Genomic DNA, 22,694 nt, shown 5'->3' with positions numbered 1-22,694 from the left:
TTCTTCTTTGTTTCTGGATAGAAGGTGACTTCAATGTTAAATACTAAAAGTTTCATGTTTCTTATGCCTAAATTTAATTTTTCAAAGGGTACATTGTTTACTGAAGATTTCCTCATTAATATTTAATCCATATAATTTTTAGTAAAGTAGTCTGGGAAGGTGCATATATATTTCTGTACTGGGAGAAACACTTATTTGATTTCTGTAAAGAAATCAAATAAGTGTTTCCCCTTTTTCATTTTTCGTGACAGGATGTTGCAAAATCATTATGTTACAACATACTGATTTGACATAACAAAGGCTTTGAGACTATCTTTTTATTTACATAAGCAGGTTTGTAAAATGCGACCTCCCTTTTAACAAACCCATGCTGACAAGCATAAAGAATACCACTATTATCAATCCACTTTTGTATTCTGTCTCTCACAACCTCTCTAACACCTTAACAACAACTTATAATTTGTTTATCACCATGTTTGTGAAATTGAACAATTTTGCCTTCCTTCCACTCTTTTGGGACTCATGCTGTTAAACAGGTAGGAGAAAACTGATGATAGGTATTCAGTGACCAGTTCATCTGGATGTTTCATTCTCAGTGTGAAATCAGAAGCTCAAGTGTAGAGAATGAAACGAGGAAAGATTTAAATGCTCAGTGAGCAAGAGGTATATGAGGAGTTAAGATAGATCTTCTCTCATTTCATTCTCTATACTTGAGCTTCTGATTTCACACTGAGAATGAAACATCCTGATGAACTGCTCACTGAATACCTCGACTATGTCCTCTACAGCAGTTACCAATCTCCCACTTTCATCCATTGACATTAGCTTACCATAATCATTCTTCTTTCTACTTGTCACATATCGAGAAAACTCATGACATTTTTTCTTGGCACTTTTGTTGTCCTTACCGAGTCACTCTTTAGGCATGCTCTTTATACTCTTCATGCAACTGATTATTATTCATCTTTTTATTATTCACCTAATATTGGCATCTACTTGTTCAGCAAAGTTCTTCCAGTTTGCTTAATTGAAGTGCCATCTAGAATTTGGGACAGACATTGTCTGTCCCAAATCCTAGATCGAACTCCTAGAGAATATAATATTGGTCTGTGCTGACTACTTCGGAAGGGCCCAAAAACTTTTCTATTTATGCTGAGACTTTGATGATGATCCTTGGTTACAAGCAAAGATCTGGAGTGTATCATCTATGCCATCTAACTGAAAAAAAGGTAGAGGCATTTTTAACGTCATATATTAAGTTAAGGTCCTCATCTTCCATCCATTCCACAATCTTTCCACCGTTACTATCATTTTCATTATAACCCCATAAATTGTGATGGCTATTGAAATCTCCCAGTATCACACATGGATGTTGTAGATAGGTTAGAGGCTAAGTAGCATTCAGAGGTTTATAGATGTTAATGACTATGGTGTCAGCTATTTGGATAGTTGTTGAGAATATGATGTTATTGTAACTCGTTGTCATGAGTTCACAACTCTCAATATCTCAGGAGGTATTAGGTTGCAATTCCATATTTAGAATGATTAACTGAAGCAATACTCCTGGCAGGACACTAACAAACAAATTGCATGAAATTAAGCATTGTCAGTCTATTTAATGACAGAGGAGAGGTTGTTCTTGCTAGGCTCTGCATAGGTCACAGTCATCTTACGCATTCTTATTTACTGATGGCGGATGACCCTCCCATGTGCAAAAAATGCAATACATGTCTCACAGTAGTCATATTTTGGTGGGATTCCTGCACTTCATATGAGAGGGGAATGGCATTTTTACTTATCTGGCTTCCTATAGGCTGGCAGATGTTATTAGACTCATTCGCATTGTATGATGTTTTTATATTTTTGTAAAGAATTAATTTATTCAGGCACGTTTAATTATAAATTTGTTTATACATCATCTGATCAAAAATATCCAGACACCAACTTGAAACTGTAATCAGACTTTCCCTGTGACACACTTTCCAGTAGTGGAAATTGATACGGGGTGGGTCCATCCTTTGCTTCTATGACAGCTCAAACTCTGCTGGGGAGACTTTCTAGCAAATGTCAGAATGTCTCTGGAGGAATGGCAGCCCATTCTTCCTGAAGAGCTGTAGCCAGAGCAGTTGGTGATGTGGGTCATTGGGGGGTCTGGAGCGAAGTTGGTGTTCTAATTCATCCCAAAGGTGTTCTATGGGATTCAGGTCAGGGCTCTGAGTTGGCCAGTCCATTTCTGGAACGTTATTGTCCACAAACCATTCCCTCACAGACCTTGCTTTATGGCAGGTAGCATTATCATACTGATAGAGACAATAGTCATCACCGAATTGATCTTCTATCGTAGACAGTACACAGTGGGTCAAAATGTCCTTGTACCCTTCTGCATTTAGATTTCTGTGTAGTGTTACAAGAGGGTCAAGTCCATTCCATCAAACACCCCCACACTGTAATGCCACCTTCTCCAAATTTCACTACTGGCACTACACACGCTTGCAGGAATTGTTCTCAAGGCATTCCCAGCCACACCCAGACCCTCCCATTGGACTGCCACATGGTAAAGCATGATTCATATCACTCCAAATCACACGTTTCCAGTTATCCATTGTCCAGTGGCGTCACTGTTTACACCACCGCAGCCGGTGCTTAGCGTTCACAGGAGAAATGTTTGGTTTATGGACAGCTTCTCGACCATGGAACCTTATTCCTCTTAACTCCCGACGCACAGTCATGGTGCTTCCTGGATAGTTAATAGCACTGCGGAACTTTCAGGTGATTGTTTCACTCAATGTCTGGCAATTTCCATGAATTCCCACCTTCAATGCTCGACGGTCCTTGGCTGTCATTAACCACAGCCTACCAGACCGTGGTTTTGTTGTGGTTGTGCCTTCACATTTCTACTTCACAATCACATCACCAACTGTTGACTTAGGTAACTCTCTTACTGATGTGGCAACTGATAACTAGTCCATTCGAAGTCACTGAGCTCCCTTGACCTACCCATTCTGCTCATACTTCTGATCACTGAACAACACACAGCTCCGTGCCTCCTTTTATACCGGTAAGTGAGGTTGTAGTGACATCTAAATATCAGTTTACGAATTACAGAGGGGTGTCCGAATACTTTTGATCAAATAGCTTATGTAGATACCACATTATCCTCTTATTTATCTCATTCTATTTATTAATACTTGTATATATATACCTTTAATACATATATACTATATTTTTTGTACATATACTTTATTTATCAGTCCTGATAACTATATATTAATACCATTAATATGCAGATAATACTTTGTACATGCATTTTATCTTATTCACTAATTTATTCCGTTTAACTATTTATTTATTAATATCCTGTATACTGCTGTAATCTGTGTGATGGTGCAGTATGACCTTTATTGTCTTTGTGCCATAAAATGACAAATCAATCAACCACTCTCTGTGCAAAGAACTTGTTCCTCATGTCTCTGCTCACACCCTCCTTATACATTTTCCAGAGTTTCCTTATTCTACTCCCTTCTCCCATTCTGTGAAAAATTTCTCCTGCATTAATCCATTAAGAACTCTTTACTAACCTAAATGTCTCAATCATATCAAACTGCATTTCCTCAATCTGTCTTCATATCTAGTTGCTTTCATCTAGCTTGTTTATCTAGATCATAAGTTCCCAAAGTGGGCGGTACCGCCCCCCCAGTGGGCGCTGAAGCCTTCTAGGGGGGGGCTATAGTGGGATCAGAAGCATTTGGGGGCGTTCAGGCAGTCTAGGGGTCAGTGGCTCTTTATAGAAGAAATTAATAATATATATTTAAAAATTAATTATTTTCGTGATTTTGCAATTAGATAATCATTTAAAATTTAAATATTGCATTTTAATTCATCTTATGCCCATCTTACATGATCATTTTTTTTATCAATTTTCTATTTCAACTATTTAATCATTTGAAAATTTACCATGTCAGATAGAAATAGATGTCAATTTTCTATGTCAATGAGAAAATACAGCATGTATATATGTGTGTATAATAGGTTATGTTACAGTAGCAAATATATTCGTTATATTTCATTTCAAAATATATATAAAATATATAAAACCACTTTTCTAATTGATTTGTACAAAAATAAACCTAATTTTATATAATTTAATATTACAAGTAAAAATAATAATGGCTGGGAAATTGTGAAAGAATATTTGTTATCAGCAATGGTAAGTTGTATACCATGAGTGAAGAAGAGGACGCAATTTGGAGTAAAGTAGATGACAAACAATATTAAACAGGAATTGCATGCGAAAAAGAGGCTATTGAAGAGATATAAGGAGACAGGTGAAGAGATGCATGAGGAATATAAGACACAGGCCAGAAGAGTGACTAGTGTGGTAAGCAAAGCGAAACTGGAATATGAGAGGAGACTGGCCCTAAGATCCAAAGAAAATCCTAGGGAATTTTTTAGCTATGTGGCCAGTAGGAGGAGAAATGACTGTGGAAGAATGATATTGTGGGATAAAAATGGGAATAGAGTGACTGATGCAGAGGACATAGTGGAATTGTTCAATGAACACTTTATTGGAGTATTTCATCCTAGAGGAGTCAGTTTTAATGCTAGAGAGATATGACTGGTTCGAGGTCTGGAGGTACAGGAGGAGAGTGTGTTTCAGATACTGAGTACTCTGGATGTCAGTAAAGCTGTGGGACTGGATGGTATTTCACCACGAGTTTTGAGAGAATGTGCTAAGGAATTGACAGTGCCTTTAACGTGGCTTTTCAATGAAAGTCTGGCTTTGGCAAAGGTGCCCAGGGAATGGAAGGAAGGTAAGATTGTGCCATTGCATAAGGGTGGTAACAGACTGGAAGTGTCTAATTATAGGACAGTCTGTGTGTCATCAGTAGTTTTTAAGATCTTGGAGAAAGTAGTGAGGGACCGTATACAGCATTGGGCAGATGAGGGTAATGTTATCTGTGAGAATCAACATGGATTTGATAAAGGACGCTCTTGTTTTAGCAATATGCTAGCCTTTTATAATAAAGTTTCAAAAACATTAGATGAGGGAAAGGCATATACCGCAATTTTCTTAGACTTGGCAAAGGCATTTGACAGGGTGCCACATGATAAGCTGATATTTAAGTTGCAGCACATGGGTCTGGATGTCAGATTGGTCAACTGGATTCAGGATTGGCTGTCTGATAGGTATCAGAGAGTTGTGTATGGTGGAGCAGTTTCAAGGAGGCAGAGGGTTACAAGTGGGGTCCCACAGGGCTCAGTACTAGGACCTATATTGTTTAACCTTTATATCAATGACATAGCCAGTGGATTGCAGGGGGATATTCAGTTGTTTGCAGATGATGCGAAGCTGGGAAGGATTATTAGTAATAGTGCAGATGTGGTAGCCCTGCAAGAGGATTTAAATAAGCTAGATAGATGGGCAAATGAATGGGGGTGTCAGTTTAATGCAGCAAAATGTAAGGTCTTGAGATTTGGGAAACATCAATGGGATGCTGCATACTCTATGGGAGGAGTTATACTGGAGGAAGTAGGGGAGACAAGAGATCTGGGGTTGATGATTGATAGAAACCTGAAGTTTAGGGGACACTGCAAAGGTAGTGAAGGTAACACAGAGGATTGCTGCTATTATGAGAAGGACACTGACCTGCAGAGATAAGAGGGTTATCATTCCATTGTATAAGTCTCTGATCAGACCACACTTGGACTATTGTTCTCAGATTTGGTCCCCAGGATTTGAAGGGGATAAATTAACTGTGGAAAGGATACAAAGACGGATGACAAAGATGGTTTCAGGACTGTACAATGTTAGTTATGAGGATCGGCTGAGAGAATGTGGACTGCAGAGTTTGGTGGATAGAAGAAGGAGAGGTGATATGATTGAGACTTTTAAACTGTTGAGAGGTGGTTACAGGGTTGACACTGGGGAGTTCTTTTGCTTGGTTGAACAGCGGGAAGGAGTGATGACAAGAGGCCATCCCTGGAAGTTACAAAAGGAAACTGTGAGCAAGGAGTGGTTTCTTTGTGTGGAGGGTGGTTGAGCCGTGGAATGCATTGCCTGATTGAGTGGTGGGAGCGAGAACGGTCGGTGAGTTTAAAGAGTGGTATGATAGACTTTGTGTTTCTCAGGGGGGGGGGGGGGACATCCCATCGATGAGTCTTGACAGACTCTATGTCTTAGGAAGGACCTCCCTCGATGAGTCTTTTGACTCCTTGGAGGCCTGAATAATAATAATAATAATAAAAAAAGAAATAAAATCGTAAATTTTAGTTAGCCTAGTTAGTACTAAATTATATTGCTAACTAGAGAGGAAAAACAAAGCAAATATTATTCGAAACTTATTATACTGTTTTCTGTGGTTATGTTTTGTAGGTTTGTTGTTTATATCTTGTATAATTATTTTATTTATTAATTATTATTTATAATTATTCGGACAATGTCGTGGTCGGACGAACAAAATGCGCTTGCGTGCAAAATAAAAAATTGAACGTGTCATACAGGATATTTTAACTTCTATTTTTTATATACTTAAAAAATTTATTCATTTTTTGCTATTGTAAAAATGGGGGACTTTACAAAATTTATGTCTTGCAAAGTGGGCGATGGCCCGAAAAAGCTATGATCTAGATGTTTGAAACTGAAGCTCTATGATTCAGTCATATTTCTATGAGCCTTTGAAATGAAATGTCTCTGGAAAATTAATAAAACACTTTTGACTTTTGTCAATGATATTGACACTACAGGAAGATATTCAGTTACTCGCAGATGATGTGTAGCTTGGGAGGGTTATTTAGTAACAGTGATTATGTTTTGGCTCTTTAAGAGAATGTGAATAAGCTGGATATATGGGCAAATGAATGGAGATATCATTTTAATGAAACTAAATATAAGATTTTGAAATTTGAGTTCCATTAATGGGATTAATTCACTAGGCAGAGTTTATTGGAAGGGGGATCTTGGGATGATTGTTGATGGAGATTGAAGTTCCAAGAGCATATAGCAAAAGGTGTGAAAGCAACTCAGAGAATTGCACAATACTGAAGAGGACATTGACCACAAGAGATACAAGGATAGTGGCTCTGTTGCATAAAGCTTTGATGAGACCACGAATGGATTTCTGTGTTTGGATCTGGTCACTGGGATTTAAAGGGAATGAAATTACCTTTGAGAGAGTGTGGAGATAGATAATGAAAATCACATCAGGACTGCACAATGTTGGTTATGAGAACAGAACTGAAGGCATGTAAACTAAAGAGTTTGGTGAATAGAAGATGAGAGGGTTTGTGATGGAGACATTTAAGCTGTTGAAAAATGATTATCGGATTGATACTGGGGAGATTTTTCATATGCTAAAGCGAGAGGAAGGAACAAGAACAAGGGACATCACTGAAAGTTGCAAAAGGAAGTAGTGAGAGGGTAAGAAGTGGGGTTTTTTCATGAAAAATGATGGGAGCATGGAAATAGACTGGTATTGTCTAGTGATGACCTCCCATGGTGAGTCTTATGACTCCACGAAACCAAGAAAATGACCTCCATAAAACTGCCCATTTTGATGGCAGGATAAATAAATGCAAATTAAACCAGAACATCTAGTTTGAACAGAGTGGTAAGAAGTGTGATGTATGGAGACTCAATGATCCATGGTGTGCAAGATAGGATGAAAGAGGAATGTTTGCCTAGAGGAACGATAGAAAGTGTGGCTACGGCAATTAAATGGGGTGAAAGGGTGGATGAAATGATTGTGATGGTGGGCACGACTTGAGATGGTGGGAATGACTTGAGAGGCAGTGCAAATTCAGTGGTGAGAGATCTGAGATTCATGCTTGAGGTTGTACAAAAGAAAACGGAGAGGAAAGATAGTATGTGTGTGAGTTACCCAGGTATGATAATGAGGAGCTTAGCAGAAGAGCAGTAATAATGAATAACATAATAGTCAGGATGTGTCAGAAAAGAGGATTGGAATATGTGGATGCTTGGAGGCAGAACCGGCACTAGGGTCTTTGCTGCCCGCATGCAATTTCTATCTAAGTGTCCCTGTAACGATCCGGGCGTGTGAGGTTCTTTTACAATAATAAAAATTTAAATTATTTGAAATTTCTTAAATAAATTTTGACAGAACAGCCACACGTTGGTTCACTAAATGTAATGAACCAGGGGGTGTTGACTAGGCAGGATAATAGTTATAAACATGAAGATTCAAAAAATTCTCAAAAGTTTAAGCAAATTTTGATAAAGCCACTTCACTTTAATCGTTGAATATAATGATACAGGGATTATAGCCTTCTCACCGACCCGAATCACTAACAAAATTAAAATGAATTTTAATTAAAGTTAAAAATTTATTTGAACTAAAGTTTGAAAAATTCTTGCATTTTACAAGTTATTAAGAATTTAGTAACTTGTAAAAATTTTTTAATAATTTTTATAAGTGGAACTATCTTTTAGGAAAATAAAAGAAACTCAAGATAGATGAGAAAATAAGAAAAGAATTCAGAAATAATTAGAACATTTAATATAAGTATTCAAAAAATGACATCTTTACAGAATAGCAGAAATTAAATTACATAAATATACTTGAAATTTTTTTAATTAAAATTTTAGGTTTTTTGATTTCATGTTCGCAAAATTAGAAATAATGGTCTTAACGTCTAATTCCACACATATATATAATTTTCAATAGCTATTAACGCCCAAACTAACAAGCCTTTTTTGTGACCTACTTGTTCTTAAGTAGGTTTTAATCAATTTCAACTTGGAAAAGGAACGTTCACCGCTCGCTACACTAACAGGTAAGGTTAATAGTATTCTTAAAGCAATTGAAAAGTTAGGGAAAGATAAATTATTGGACACAATAAAATTAAGAATATCGAAAGGGCTTTTGAATATTTAAATTATCCTTCCGAAAAATATCCCGGAAAGCACATAACTCGTCATATAGTTCTATTGCATTTACGTCTTTATTTCGCTGTCCTTCAAGAGAATCTCTAAATCTTCGTTATTAATTTGTAGTAATCTATACAAGAAATTGAAATTATCATAATATGTATTTAGTTGTTCAAAACGTTCTATTAACGAACACATTGCAATGTCTAGAAGTGTATAAAACACATTCATTCTAAATTTATCTTCTGGCGATTGGGGCGTTTCGTCATGATGCTCGTAGTCAAATTGTCGTGTCTTCTTTCATCGCCGAAATTCCGTACCAGTTTTAAATTCTTGTTCTCCATCTACCGCTTCACTCAGTTCTTTTGCCGTTTTTAGAACTTCTTTAAAATTTGTATCTGATCGATACTCTTGTAAGAATATTTTTAAGTTTTCGATAGATTCTAAAGCAAGTATAATGTTCATATTTTTGTCTTGAAGCATTTTACTCACAGAGTTTATTCTGTTAAGTAAATCATGCCAAGTTATAAGAGAGCAAATAAATTTTAGTTCTTTATTTTAGTACATAATGTTTGTGCTTCATGCTGAGTTTCTTTATTAAAATTTTCATTATTTAAAATTTCAAAAGTTCATTGTAAATTTCTCCTAACTGATATCGTAGAATGCGGATTGCATTAATTTTACTTTCCCATCGCGTTTCTGATGGCTGTTTCAATGTTAATTTTTTTACAAACTTTAAAAGGATTGCCCAACGTTTGTAAGGGAATGAAAAGAAATTGTATATTTCTTGAATAATTGCAAAGAAACTAATTGTATCTGCATTCACTTTGGCTGAATCGTTAATGATTAAATTTAGAGTATGAGCAGCACATGGCACGTAAAAAGATCGAGGATTTCTGTTCAAAAGCAAATTTTGAAGCCTATATGTTTTCCTTTTCAACTCTTGACCTCACATGTCTTCAATGGGAATGTTCCATTTTTCCAGTTGTTCCATTATTGTTGCACATCCTGTGGAATCTGATATATCTGCAAAACCTAAAAAGTTTTCCCTGATCTTGATAATTCCATTGTCACACGAAACAAAGCGAATAATAATGGTCATTTGTTCTGTTTTACTTGCATCAGGTGTGCAGTTTAAAATTATGGAATAATATTTAGATTTTCGAATTGATAATAAAATTCTATCCCTGATTGCGTTACTTAAAGTTTCCAAGATTTCATTTTGACTGTCTTTACTCAAATAGTGTACTCTGTTGTTTCGTTGTAGGGCCCTTTCAACATGATTTCCCATAACGGGATCAAATTTTGCAAACAGTTCGACTAATTTTAAAAAATTGCCGTTATTCCTTCCATATAATTTATCAGATGATCTGCGAAAAGCTAAATTTTGGCTACCAAGGAATTTTATCATTTCAATCAAGCGTTCTAAAACACACGTCCAATGTTTCTTTTCCATTTCATACATGCTTTGAGTCTGGCAATCAATAGTAGTTTTGTTTTTTAAGTTTTTATCAAGTTCCTTCCATTTTAAGAAATTTTTCATGTGAGTTAAACTAGTCTCATGTCTATGCAAAGTTGTACTTACATTTCTCCAATCGTTTTAACCTTCTACAAGACTACTTGATTCAGTAGGTGTGAAAAGTTTGCAACAAAAGCAAAAAACAGAATTTAAAGTTTCGAAATAAATGAGCCATATTCTTGGCATGAGCTCCCCATTTTCCATTTTTCTATTATAATACGTGTTGCCAAATTTAAGACCATATATATCTCTGGGATATATTATATTTTTCTTTTGAACAGGCCCCATTTCAATTAAAACAACTCATAAATTTTCATCAATATTTCCCCATTCACCTGGATCTTTTAAATTCACAGAGACTAACAATGTATTAATTCCGTGGTCAACTACAACTAAATCTTCTCCTAACTGTTTTTCACTTAAATCATCCGTCTTGTTATCTTGTTCAATAGTTGCAATAGTACTTTCATGAAAACTGGATGATGTGCATGGTTCTTCAACCCTGATTTGTGATGTATCGAGTTGGTTACAATCTGTATCAGAATATTTTAACAAATTTATTAAGAGCCCCAGTTTGTTTCTTAATATCTGCTTCTTTCGCAGCATGATGCTTATGATTTTGTGCACCGATTTACTTTTTATTAATTTTTGATTCCATTTCTATTTTATACCCACAAGAAATTATTACACAACACGACACAGAGATGAAATAATAGTCTGCACTGCGCTACTGTCAGTAGCCTACTGAGATGCGTACCATATGAATGGTTCACCTAGCAACAAATGTTTTGTACAAAAATTCGTTTCAGCACATAAAAACCGTTCACCGTTTCACTTTAGATAGACTGCAGTAGACACAACATCCTGCAGGCAAGCATTTAGCCTTCTCTCGCTGCAAAATTGTAAACAGCCGGTTGATCAAAGAGACGGCAATATACTTTTTTTTTTATGCGGTGTATCCGGCCTTATTTATTTTAATATTGATCATTCTAAGAATGATTAATATTAAATTTTTTGTTTTTATGACAAAAATTTTGTTTCTTAAAAATTAACTTATGAACCGTACCCTGGCGGCATCGCCCCTTCATAGCGCCGCCCACATGCTCTCATGCCCGCTTCCACTGGCCCTGCTTCGAGGGCATTTGAGGACAGAAAGGAACTGTATGTGAGAGACCACTTACATTTGAATGATGAAGGACATAAACATCTGGAGAGATTGCTGTTTTCTGAATGAGTCGGCCTGTCAATGCAAGGAAACTAGAATTAGCAGGGTAGATTGGTAGCAGGGGTGGCCTCTTGTGGGAAGGGGGGGGGGGTGACATCAAGTAACACTGAGTCCAGTGGGGTCTGGAGGGGATAATGATTAGTATAGAAGCAGCGACATTTTTATGCTTTATACTAATGTCAGGAGTCTCTGGAGTAAAGGAGAAATTAGTCGTGCTGATAGCGTCATCGTTTGAGTACCTGGGATCCATTATTAATGTGAAGAATTGCTGTTCAGAAGATGTCAGAAAAAGGTTAGGAATGGCTAAAACAACAGTCAGAGACCTGTCTAAAATCTGGAAGGATGGATCTATCTCCATGGGAACAAAGTTGAGGATTTTAGATGCAGTTGTTTTACCAACAGCGACTTATGGATGTGAGACTTGGAACCTAAAGAAGTCAGATAAGAAACGGATATCTGGTTTTGAGATGTGGTGTTACAGAAGGCTGTTGAGGATATCATATACTGAAAGGCATACAAATGAATGGGTGTTAGAAAAGATTAGTAGAACCTTAAGGCTCCTTAAGGATATTGACAGAATAAAGTTAAAATATTTTGGACGCATAGAAAGGATGGAAGGAGGACTTCTCAGAACAGTAATAGAAGGTAAAGTTCCTGGAAAAAGAGGCAGGGGTAGACCATCAATTAGATGGATGGATGGCATGTGTGGAGTGACTGATCTTCAGAGAGTTGAGGCTGCCAGAAAAGCAAACAACAGGACTACATGGCGAGACCTGTTGTAGAACATCATCGAGCATCGGAGTGACCATACGCATCTGTAGATGCCCAGTGAACATAGAGAGAGAGAGAGATAGCGTCATCCTGGCCAAAAATTATCGGGATCACTGAGACATGGTTGATGGAAGATGATATAATAACAGGAACAGAAGTAGCACGGTACAGCATTTTTTGGCAGGATAGAAGGGGAAAACGTGGTGGTGGAATACTGCTTATGATAAGTGATGACTTATGTCCTCTAAGAGTGGAGGCTTTGAAAGGCAGTGATGTGGTCAAGCAACACCCCACTAAATATCCTGTCCTGTCCACCTCTGGTGGGCAAGACAGGATCTTTAGTGGGGTGTTGCTACAAGTCAAGGAGTACAGTGGGTGGGTAGCAGGAGATGTTTAGGCAGTTGAGCTTAGCAAGTGCAAGAAGAATGATTGTTATGGGACTACAGCAGTATAAGCTGGGAAGAGGAAAATGCAAGTAGTAAGAAGGGGGATAGAATTTCTGGAATTCTTGAAGGACAAATGTCTTCGGCAACATGTAATAGTGGGAACAAGAGGTTCAAGAGTTTTGGATTTGGTCATAGCATCAGAAGAGCTGATAATAAGTGAGATGACATCTCTTCCTCCAGTTGAAGAGAGTGACCACGTAGTTTTGACTTGGAAGATGAATAGACATGCAGGAGTATCAAAGAAAAGGAAACATGTGGAATTATAAGGCAGGTGATTATAATAGTCTTAGATATCAACTTGGGGCAATTCCATGGAGGGCAGAATTGGAAGGTCAGGTTATCATTAATGTTTGGGAAATTGTGAAGGAATAATTGTTAGCAGCAATAGTAAGCTGTATTCCACGAGTGAAGAAGCAGAGACAATTTGGCATAAAGTGGATGACAAACAATATCATCAAACAGAAACTGCAGGTGAAAAAGAGATGTAAGGAGCAGTGGCGGCTCGTGGCTTGAAATCGTGGGGGTGCTGCAATTTTTGAAATATACATACACACTATATTTAGTATGCAGTGTATTCTTGTATACACTGTACTTACAGTATATACAAGTATACACTGTAAGTACAGTGTATACTTGTTTGGATAAAATATCAAAATTATCGTAAAAATTTAAAAAAATTAAACATGAAAAAATATTGTTTATTATCGATAAAATTATACAGTTTAGTATAATTCAAAATTACTTAAAAATAAAATCCATTCCTTTAATTGTAATTAAAGGAATAGATTTTCCTTTAAATAGGGCAGGCTCGAAGTTTAGAGGTATAAGAGGAGAGTGTGTTCCAAATACTGAGTACTCTGGATGTCAGTAAATCAGTGGGACTGGAATGTATTTTACCATGGGTTTTGAGAGAATGTGCTAAAGAATTGACAGCTCCTTTGACCTGGCTTTTCAATGAAAATCTGGCTATGGGAAAGGTACCCAAACAATGGAAGGAAGGTAAGATAGTGCCATTGCATAAGAGTGGTGGCAGACTGAAAGTGTCAAATTATAGGCCAGTTTTTGTGTCATCAATATTTGTTAAGGTCTTGGAGAAATTAGTGAGTGACTATATACAGCATTTTACAGATGAGGGTAATGTTATCTATGAGAATCAACATGGATTTGTTATGGGATGCTCTTGCTTAAGTACTGTGATTGCCTTTTATAATAAAGTGACAAGAGCAGTTGATGAGGGAAAGGCATACATTGACATTTTTTTGGATTTTGCAAAGGCATTTGACAGGGTGCTACATGGTAAGCTGATATTTAAGTTACAGCATATGGGTAAATGTCGGGTTAGGCAACTGGATTTGGGATTGGTTGTCTGATAGGTATCAGAGAATTGTGTATGGTGTGGCAATATCAAGGAAGCAGAAGGTTACAAGTGGGGGTTCCACAGGGCTGAGTACTAGGATCTGTATTGTTTAACCTTTATATCAATGGTACTGTCAATGGATTGTAAGGGAGACATTCAGTTGTTTGTGGATGATGTGAAGCTGGGAAGGGTTATCAGTAATAGTGCAGATATGGCAGCCCTGCAAGAGGATTTGAATAAACTAGATAGATGGGCAAATGAATGGGGGGATCGGTTTAATGCAGCAAACTGTAAAGTCTTGAAGTTTGGGATACATTGATGGGAGGCTGCATACGCAACTGGAGGAACTGTACTGGAGAAAGTAGGGGAGACGAGATCAGGGAGTGATGATTGATAGAAAACTGAAATTCACGGACATATTGCAAAGGTGATGAAGGTAACCCACAGGATTGCTGCAATACTGAGAAGGACGCTGACCTGCAGAGATAGAACAGTTATCATTCTATTGTATAACACCCTAATCAGACCACACTTAGACTATTGTTCTCAAATTTGGTCCCCAGGATTTGAAGGAGATAAATGAACTGTGGAAAGGTGCAGAGATGGATAACAAAGATGGTTTCAGGACTGTGGAATGTTAATTATGAGGATCGGCTGAGGGAATGTGGACTTCAGGGTTTGGTGGATAGAAGAAGGAGTGGTGATATGATCGAAACTTTTAAACTGTTGAGAGGAAGTTACAGAGTGGACACTGGGAAGTTCTTTTGCTTGGTGGAGCAGCAGGAAGGAGCGATGATCAGGGGCCATCCCTGGAAGTTATGAACAAGTTGTGAGCAAGAGTGTGAGGGGTGGTGCAACCATGGAATGCATTACCTGATAGAGTGGTGAAAGCAAGAACAGTCAATGAATTCAATTAGTGGTATGATAGACTTTGTGTTTCTTAGGAAGGATTTCCTGTGATGATTCTCTTGACTTCATGGATGCCTGAATAATAATAATAATAATCTTTTCAGTTATATGTTTAAAGATCATCATACAAGGTATGATGGTCTTTAAATGTTGGAGAGTTTTGATCCCTAGTTTAAATTAAGACTAGGTTGTGGATGCACAACACTGGAAAATTCTCTTGTATCACTTGTTTGAATAGTGTGAAAGCTACTTCATTTCTGGTGATGAAAAATACACATGGATCAATATGAATAACATATCCAAAAGCTCCAGATTGGACACTGTAATTCAGCTACAGTTAAAAAAAAAAAGAAAAAAAAAGTAGTACAACCTAGTTGAATAAAATAACTGCATGGAGTGACTCAGCTGTTATATATTATGGTGAATTATGGAAGTTATACAAATTCCAGTCTGTCAATTAGACAGACTTGGTTCAAATTTGGTTGTAAAATAAGCATCAGTTGCTTTGTTGGGTTTATGGTCATAAAACAATCCAATAATCCCTATTTTTTTTTTTTTTTCAAAGGTGGAGAAATGGACCTGATTTGAAAAAACCTATTGCATTCAGTGAAGCTGTGATTGTTTCTGGGCATATTTATCTCTGTGGAGGTGCCACTTCTCATCATAGTAAATTAAGAAGTACAGGGGACATCTGGATACTAGACCACAATTTGAAACAGTGGTATCAAAAATATACATTACAGTGGCCAAGACATTGTCTCTCTGCAGCCGTAATTGGTGAGTTTCTTTTTTAAACATCAAAGAATAAAAGATATTTATAGTTTATTGAAAAATAATCTTTATATTCCTCTGTTACTCCCTTTAATTTTTTTTTAAGTGTGGCAGATTCTTATTATGGGTTTATTATTATTATCAGACCACCATGATATCAATACTCATTCTGGGAAGTCCTCAGTCAAGGACCATGTTTTCTTGAAACCATACCTTAAATGTGTATTATTTCTCCACTTGTATCACACTTACCTTTATCAAAAAAACCTACACCTCTCACTCCCTTGTTCCCATCCTCCTTATATAATTACAACTTTTTGGGAATGGCTGTTTTTCCTTGCTATTCTGTTGGTGTCTAGGAAGAAAATATTAGGAAAAATATCTTCTGCCAATGAGACAGAAGATAGCTTTCCCAGTAACCTAGTAGAATCCCTTACCAACTTATTTGATTTGATGTAGTAAAGGGTTTTTTTTCCACTAGAGGTCAGGCTGGTAGTTTAACAGTTGAACCAAATTAATGTAACTTTAGCATACTAAATATTAGATTGTAATGTAGCTTGTTTCTTTGTATATGTTACCAGCAAAGTGTGAAAAGCAGGCATTCTATAGAATGCATGATGTTTTTAGGCAAAGTATGAAATGTCTGTTTTATTTTAATATTTTACATACTTTCCCTAGGCATTATATAGAATGACAAATACTATTTTGGCAAAGTATGAAAAAGACTTTTATTGAAAAGATGCATGTGAAAATGTAAGAAGTACAAAATGTAAGATACCGGATTTTTCTATAGAAAGAGAAAAAGACCAGTGCTGAACTACTTGTTGCTACAAGGTAGAATGGAATGACATTTTGAATTGCACTTAACTGCCTTTTTCATACAAAAGCACTTCAGATTTAGGCACTTAGTCTTGCAAGTACACCTCGCGAACCCTTGGCCACTACCCATGAGCAGAGCGGAAGCAGCTGACCGGAGAACTATTTCGTAGTCTGGAATGTCTCCAACTCTCAGTAACTCCTTGGGACATAAAGTGAATTGTGATCTGGCATAGAGTTGATTTAAAATTCCTTCAGCAGTTCCAAGTCGGTAAAAACCATCGTCTGTCACACTCATAACAACCGCCAGCAGATTGCGTGAGTCACTCCGTCCCTTGTCAATGTATGGGATAGGAACTCGCACAGTGGTCCCCAAAGGTGCAGGAGGAAATTTATTGTCGGAATCCATTTTAATTTTTTTGGCCTGTATTTGCAGATTCAATTTAGATCGAATTTTACCTTCAGCAGCATTCTCAATATTGAAGCAAAGAGTACATAAAATATTAACATCTTAACCTTCTATTTTCTCATTTCCATCATCTTTACTCTCATGTCCACAGGCGGCATGAACCTAACTTATATATTATATATTATATTAGCCAGGTGCTATCAGCCTAGGGGGTACTTTTGGCCTCAAGCATCACATGTCGCCACTGGGCACGGCCCTCTGCGACTGTCCACCACGTTCTGGTCTCCAGCCCAACAGCCTGCAGGTCTTCCTTCTCCTGATCTGCCCATCTCCTTCTCGGTCTCCCTGACCGGGCCTCCCACACTTGTCTCACAGTCCTTTCAGGGCCCATATACGGTACAGGTGCCCCAGCCACTGAATACACCGGGCTCGCAGCTCCATCAAGACGTCTGCTGAGTTGTATAAAGTGTGTATACAGTGCTGGATTTGCGTATAAGCTAAAAAAGTTACAGCTTAGGGCCTCGCAATCTGCCGGGGCCTCAAATAAAAAAAAACAAAAAAATATAAAAGTAGATAAAAAAAATATTCGTAGAAAAATCACTCAAATGAAGTCAGACATATAAAGATGATAATTTCTAAATAATTTTAAATATACAAAATATAACATTAAAATAATTTTGGTGCATTGTAAAAGTGATTGAGATATTTTGTCTTCTTTTTTTTTTTTTTTGAGCCTTATTTATCGTTTTTAAAACCCTTTAATTATATAATTATTTCTGTGATTTTGTAAACGCATACTTTATTATTTTTCTAATAAAAATTAAAGACTATATTTTCATATATTAAAAAGGCGTATATATTTTAAATTTTTCTGATACCAGCTGATGTAATTTAAAACAGTAGGGGGGCCTCTGGGTTTTGTATAGCTTAGGGTGTCAGCAAGTCTAAACCAAATCATATCTTGTTCTCAAATATAATCTAACCTAACCATTTCTGGTTAGGTTAGATTTAGGTTAGGTTAGGAAGTGCTCTGGCTCTCTGTTTGAGGCGTGCGTCGAAAGTCACGTCACTTGCGTTGCGACATTAAAAGTCACTGCCAGGAGTATTTTATACTTTGCAGATTTGCCTTTTGGCATTCTATAGAATGCCTAGGAAATGTGTGAAATCTAAGCGTTTCATACTTTGACATCCCACTTTTGGCATTCTATAGAATGCCGGTTTTCACACTTTGCCGGTAACATATATGTGTATACTCCAGATCGTCTTCTTTCACTACGCATTATTTCAGCTTCCTATGCAGGGTCTGCGTGTTACTTAGATGTGACTTCTTGTTAGTACCACTCCCAACCGACCCGTTGCCTAGCCTGCCGCTGGGAGGATATATTTTTGACTGTAGAAGCATATGTTCACGGGGCCGGTTTGCCTGCTTGCGGGATGAAAAACGTCAGATAAAGTGGTGGAAAAAACCTTACTGCCCGTGCCCAAGACCAGCTAACTTGGCTATGGCTGAGGAAGATCCTCAAGTTCCTCACGTCTTCGATGGGAATCGAACCTGGGACACTCCTTCCCCAGGCATATAGTTGCGAAGCGCAAAGCCACTAGGCTAACCGTGCAGACTTATATGTATACTCCAGATGATGATCTTAATGTGGTTAAAATATCGAGTGATAATTTTAGTTTATATTATATAGTTACAATGAATGGGCCTGGTCGAAGATCGAATTCATGATGATTGGAGTAGAGTTCTTATAGTACCCATCTATAAAAAAAGGGAATAAAACTGAATGGGAGAATTACAGAGGAATTTCTTTTGACACTAATGATTTTGAAAGCATAAGGTGTGAGGTGGAGGTGGGCAAGACAGGATATTTAGTGGAGTGTTGCTATAGACCAAGGAGCACAGAGGGTGGGTACCAAGAGGTGTTGAGACAGTTGAGCGTGGCAAGTGCAAGAAGAATGATTGTTAAGGGAGATTTTAACTAGATCAGTATAAATTGGGGAGAGGAAGATGCATGTAGCAATAAGGGAATGGAATTTCTAGAATTCTTGAGGGACAAATGTCTTAGGCAACATGTAACAGAGGGAACAAGAGATTCAAGAGTTTTGGATTTGGTTATAGCATCAGAAGAGTTGATAATAACTGAGAGTGACCATATGGTTTTGATTTGGAAAATGAATAGACATGCAGGAGTCTCAAAGAGATGGGAACGTATGTGGAATTATAAGGCAGGTGATTATAATAGTCTAAGACGTCAACTTGGGGAAGTTTTGTGGAGGGAGGGATTGGAAGGCCAGGATATCATTAGTGCTTGGGAAATTGTGAAGGAATATTTGTTAGCAGCAATGGTAAGCTATATTCCACGAGGGAAGAAGAGGACACAATTTGGAATAGAGTGGATAACAAACAATATTAAACAGGAACTGCATGCGAAAAAGAGGTTATGGAAGAGATATAAGAAGACAGGTGAAGAGAAGATGCATGAAGAATATAAGACACAGGCCAGGAGAGTGACTAGTATGGTAAGGAAGGCAAAACTGGAATATGAGAAAAGATTGGTCCTTAGATCCAAGGAAAATCCTAGGGAATTTTTTAGCTATTTTGCCAGTAGGTGGAGAAATGATTGTGGAAGAATGACATTGTGGGATAAAAATGGGAATAGAATGACTGATGCAGAGGACATAGTGGAATTGTTCAATGAACACTTTATTGGAGTATTTCATCCTGGAGGAGTCAATTTGAATACTCAAGGGATAGGGCAGCTCCGAAGTTTAGAGGTGCAGGAGGAGTGTGTGTTCCAAATACCGAGTACTCTGGATGTCACTAAAGCAGTGGGACAGGATGGTATTTCACCATGAGTTTTGAGAGAATGTGCTAAGGAACTGACAGTGCCTTGACCTGGGTTTTCAATGAAATCTGGCTGCGGGAAAGGTGCCCATGGAATGGAAGGAAGGTAGGATAGTGCCATTGCATAAGGGCAGTAGCAGACTGGAAGGATCTAATTATAGGCCAGTTTGTGTGTTATCAGTAGTTAGTAAGATCTTGGAGAAAGTAGTGAGGGACTGTATACAGCATCGAACAGATGAGGGTAATGTTATCTGTGAGAGTCAACATGGATTTGTGAAGGGGCGCTCTTGTTTTAGCAATATGCTAGCCTTTTATGATACAAGAGCATTAGATGAGGGAAAGGCATATACTGCCATTTTCCTAGACTTAGCAAAGGCATTTGACAGGGTGCCACATGATAAGCTGATATTCAAGTTGCAGAACATGAGTCTGGATGTCAGATTTGTCAACTGGATTCACGATTGGTTGTCTGATAGGTATCAAAGAGTTGTGTATGGTGGAGCAATATCAAAGAGGCAGAAGGTTACAAGTGGGGTTCTGCAGGGCTCAGTACTGGGACCTATATTGTTTAACCTTTATATCAATGACATTGTCTGTGGATTGCAAGCGGATATTCAGTTGTTTGCGGATGATGTGAAGCTTGGAAGGGTTATTAGTAATAGTGCAGATGTGGTAGCCCTGCAAGAGGATTTGAATAAGTTAGATAGATGGGCAAATGAATGGGGGTGTGGTTTAATGCAGCAAAATGTAAGGTCTTGAGGTTTGGGACACATCGATGGGATGCTGCATACTCTATGGCAGGAGCTATACTGGAGGAAGTATGGAAGACAAGAGATCTGGGGTTGATGATTGATAGAAACCTGAAATTTAGGGGACATATTGCAAAGGTGGTGAAGGTAAGTAACACAGAGGATTGATGCAATTATGAGGACACTGACCTGCAGAGATAAAATGGTTATCATTCCGTTGAATAAGACTCTGATCAGATCACACTTCGATTATTGTTCTCAGATCTGTTCCCCAGGATTTGAAGGAGATAAATTAATTGTGGGAAGGGTACAAAGGTGGATAACAAAGATGGTGTCAGGACTGTACAATGTTAGTTATGAGGATTGGTTGAGGGAGTGTGGACTGCAGAGTTTGGTGGACAGAAGAAGGAGAGGTGATATGATTGAGACTTTTAAACTGTTGAGAGGTGGTTACAGGGTTTACACTGTGGAGTTCTTTCGCTTGGTTGAACAGCGTGAAGGAGTCAAGACAAGGGGGCCATCCCTGGAAGTTACGAAAGGAAACTGTGAGAAAGAGGGTGAGGAGTGGTTTCTTTGCATGGAGGGTGGTTGAACCATGGAATGCATTGCCTGGTGGAGTGGTGAGAGCGAGAACGGTCAATGCGTTTAAGGAGTGGTATGATAGACTTTGTGTTTCCTAGGAGGGACCTCCCTCGATGAGTCTTGATAGACTTGTGTTCTTAGAAAGGATCTCCCACAAATAGTCTTTTGACTCCATGGAGGCCTGAATAATAATAATAATAAGTGTTTCAGGTAAGATTTGTGCAAGCATAATTGAAAAGAAGTTGAAAGAGATTGTGGAAAAGAAACTTGTAAAAGAACAAGGTGGGTTCAGGCCAGATACAGGTTGTCAAGATCAGATTTTCACTTTACGACAAATAGTTGAGAAATCATGGGAATGTGACAACGATCTGTACTTCAGTTTTGTAGATCTGGAAAGGCATACAACAAGGTTCCCAGAGAAAAGCTTTTCAAAACACTACAATTATATGAGGTGAATGGAATATTATACAGAACAATACATTTAAGTCTATATTTAAGTTGTCATTCATCAGTTAGAATTGAAGGAAATACAGGAAGATAGATTGTGTAAATAGAGAAAGATTAATCGAATTTGCAACCAAAAATCAGCTAAAAATAGCCAGCATCTTCTTTAAGAAAAGACCTCAACAAAGATGGACATGGAAAGAATCAAATGATATAACAAAAAATTAAACAGATTACATCCTAACGAACAGAATGAATATTATTATTATGTGACACCTCCAGGAAGTCCAAAGACTCATCGAGGGAGAGTGTGCCAACAGCATTGAACGATTAATCCCCTTCCAACTACTAAACGCTCTAAAACTTGATTAACTTTTTGTGTGAGCCATTAATAGCAGAGGCTCTACCAATCAACCGACTTTTGCTGGCTGTATATAATCAAAGATGTAGGTGTCTTAAATAAATTCAACACAGTAAATTACCATAGAATACTAAGAGGAAGAATAACTATAAATATGAGAGTAAAAAGAAGAAACTTATACAAAAGAAACAGAATAGAAAAATATATCATATGGAAATAAATAAAGGGATATTGGAAGCAAAAGAAGAAAGAGATTTAATGCTCTAAACCAAGATATTATATTATAGATATAATTATAAACAGCTTATATAAGATAAAAAGAACTAAAGAAAAACAGCACAAACTAACAAAAGAAACTCTGAACCTAATTGAAAAAAGAAGAAACTTGAAGCAAAACTTAAATCAAATCGAAAAGGTGGAAGTAAACAAAACCATCAAAAAGAGAATAAGAAAAGAAATAAGACAATATAACACAAAGAAACAAAGCATCAAAACTACTATGAGAATAGTACATGAAGGAAAAGTACAAATAATCAATATTAAAGACAAGAATGGTAAATTGATCCAGGAAAGACAACAAATAATAGAAAGAAGTGAAGAATTCTG

The 22,694-nt window shown here is 37.4% G+C and overlaps 1 protein-coding gene across 1 annotated transcript in view; it reads left to right on the top strand.

Annotated features, from left to right (window-relative positions):
- LOC150106211 (beta-scruin-like) overlaps window positions 1-22,694 on the top strand; it is a 308,571-nt gene that overhangs the window by 249,362 nt on the left and 36,515 nt on the right. Inside the window, exon 9 of the mRNA XM_090392954.1 lies at window positions 15,677-15,888. Coding sequence (XP_090249080.1) covers window positions 15,677-15,888 — 212 coding nt within the window. The remainder of the gene's footprint in view (window positions 1-15,676; window positions 15,889-22,694) is intronic.

The sequence above is a fragment of the Typopeltis vanoorti genome, chromosome 5, assembly GCF_054136105.1.
Source record: "Typopeltis vanoorti isolate ZY-2024b chromosome 5, IOZ_Tvanoo_1.0, whole genome shotgun sequence".
In the NCBI taxonomy this organism is placed as follows: Eukaryota; Metazoa; Arthropoda; class Arachnida; order Uropygi; family Thelyphonidae; genus Typopeltis; species Typopeltis vanoorti.
Note: the sequence above shows the minus strand (reverse complement) of the source record. Positions and strands in the feature narration are given on the sequence as shown.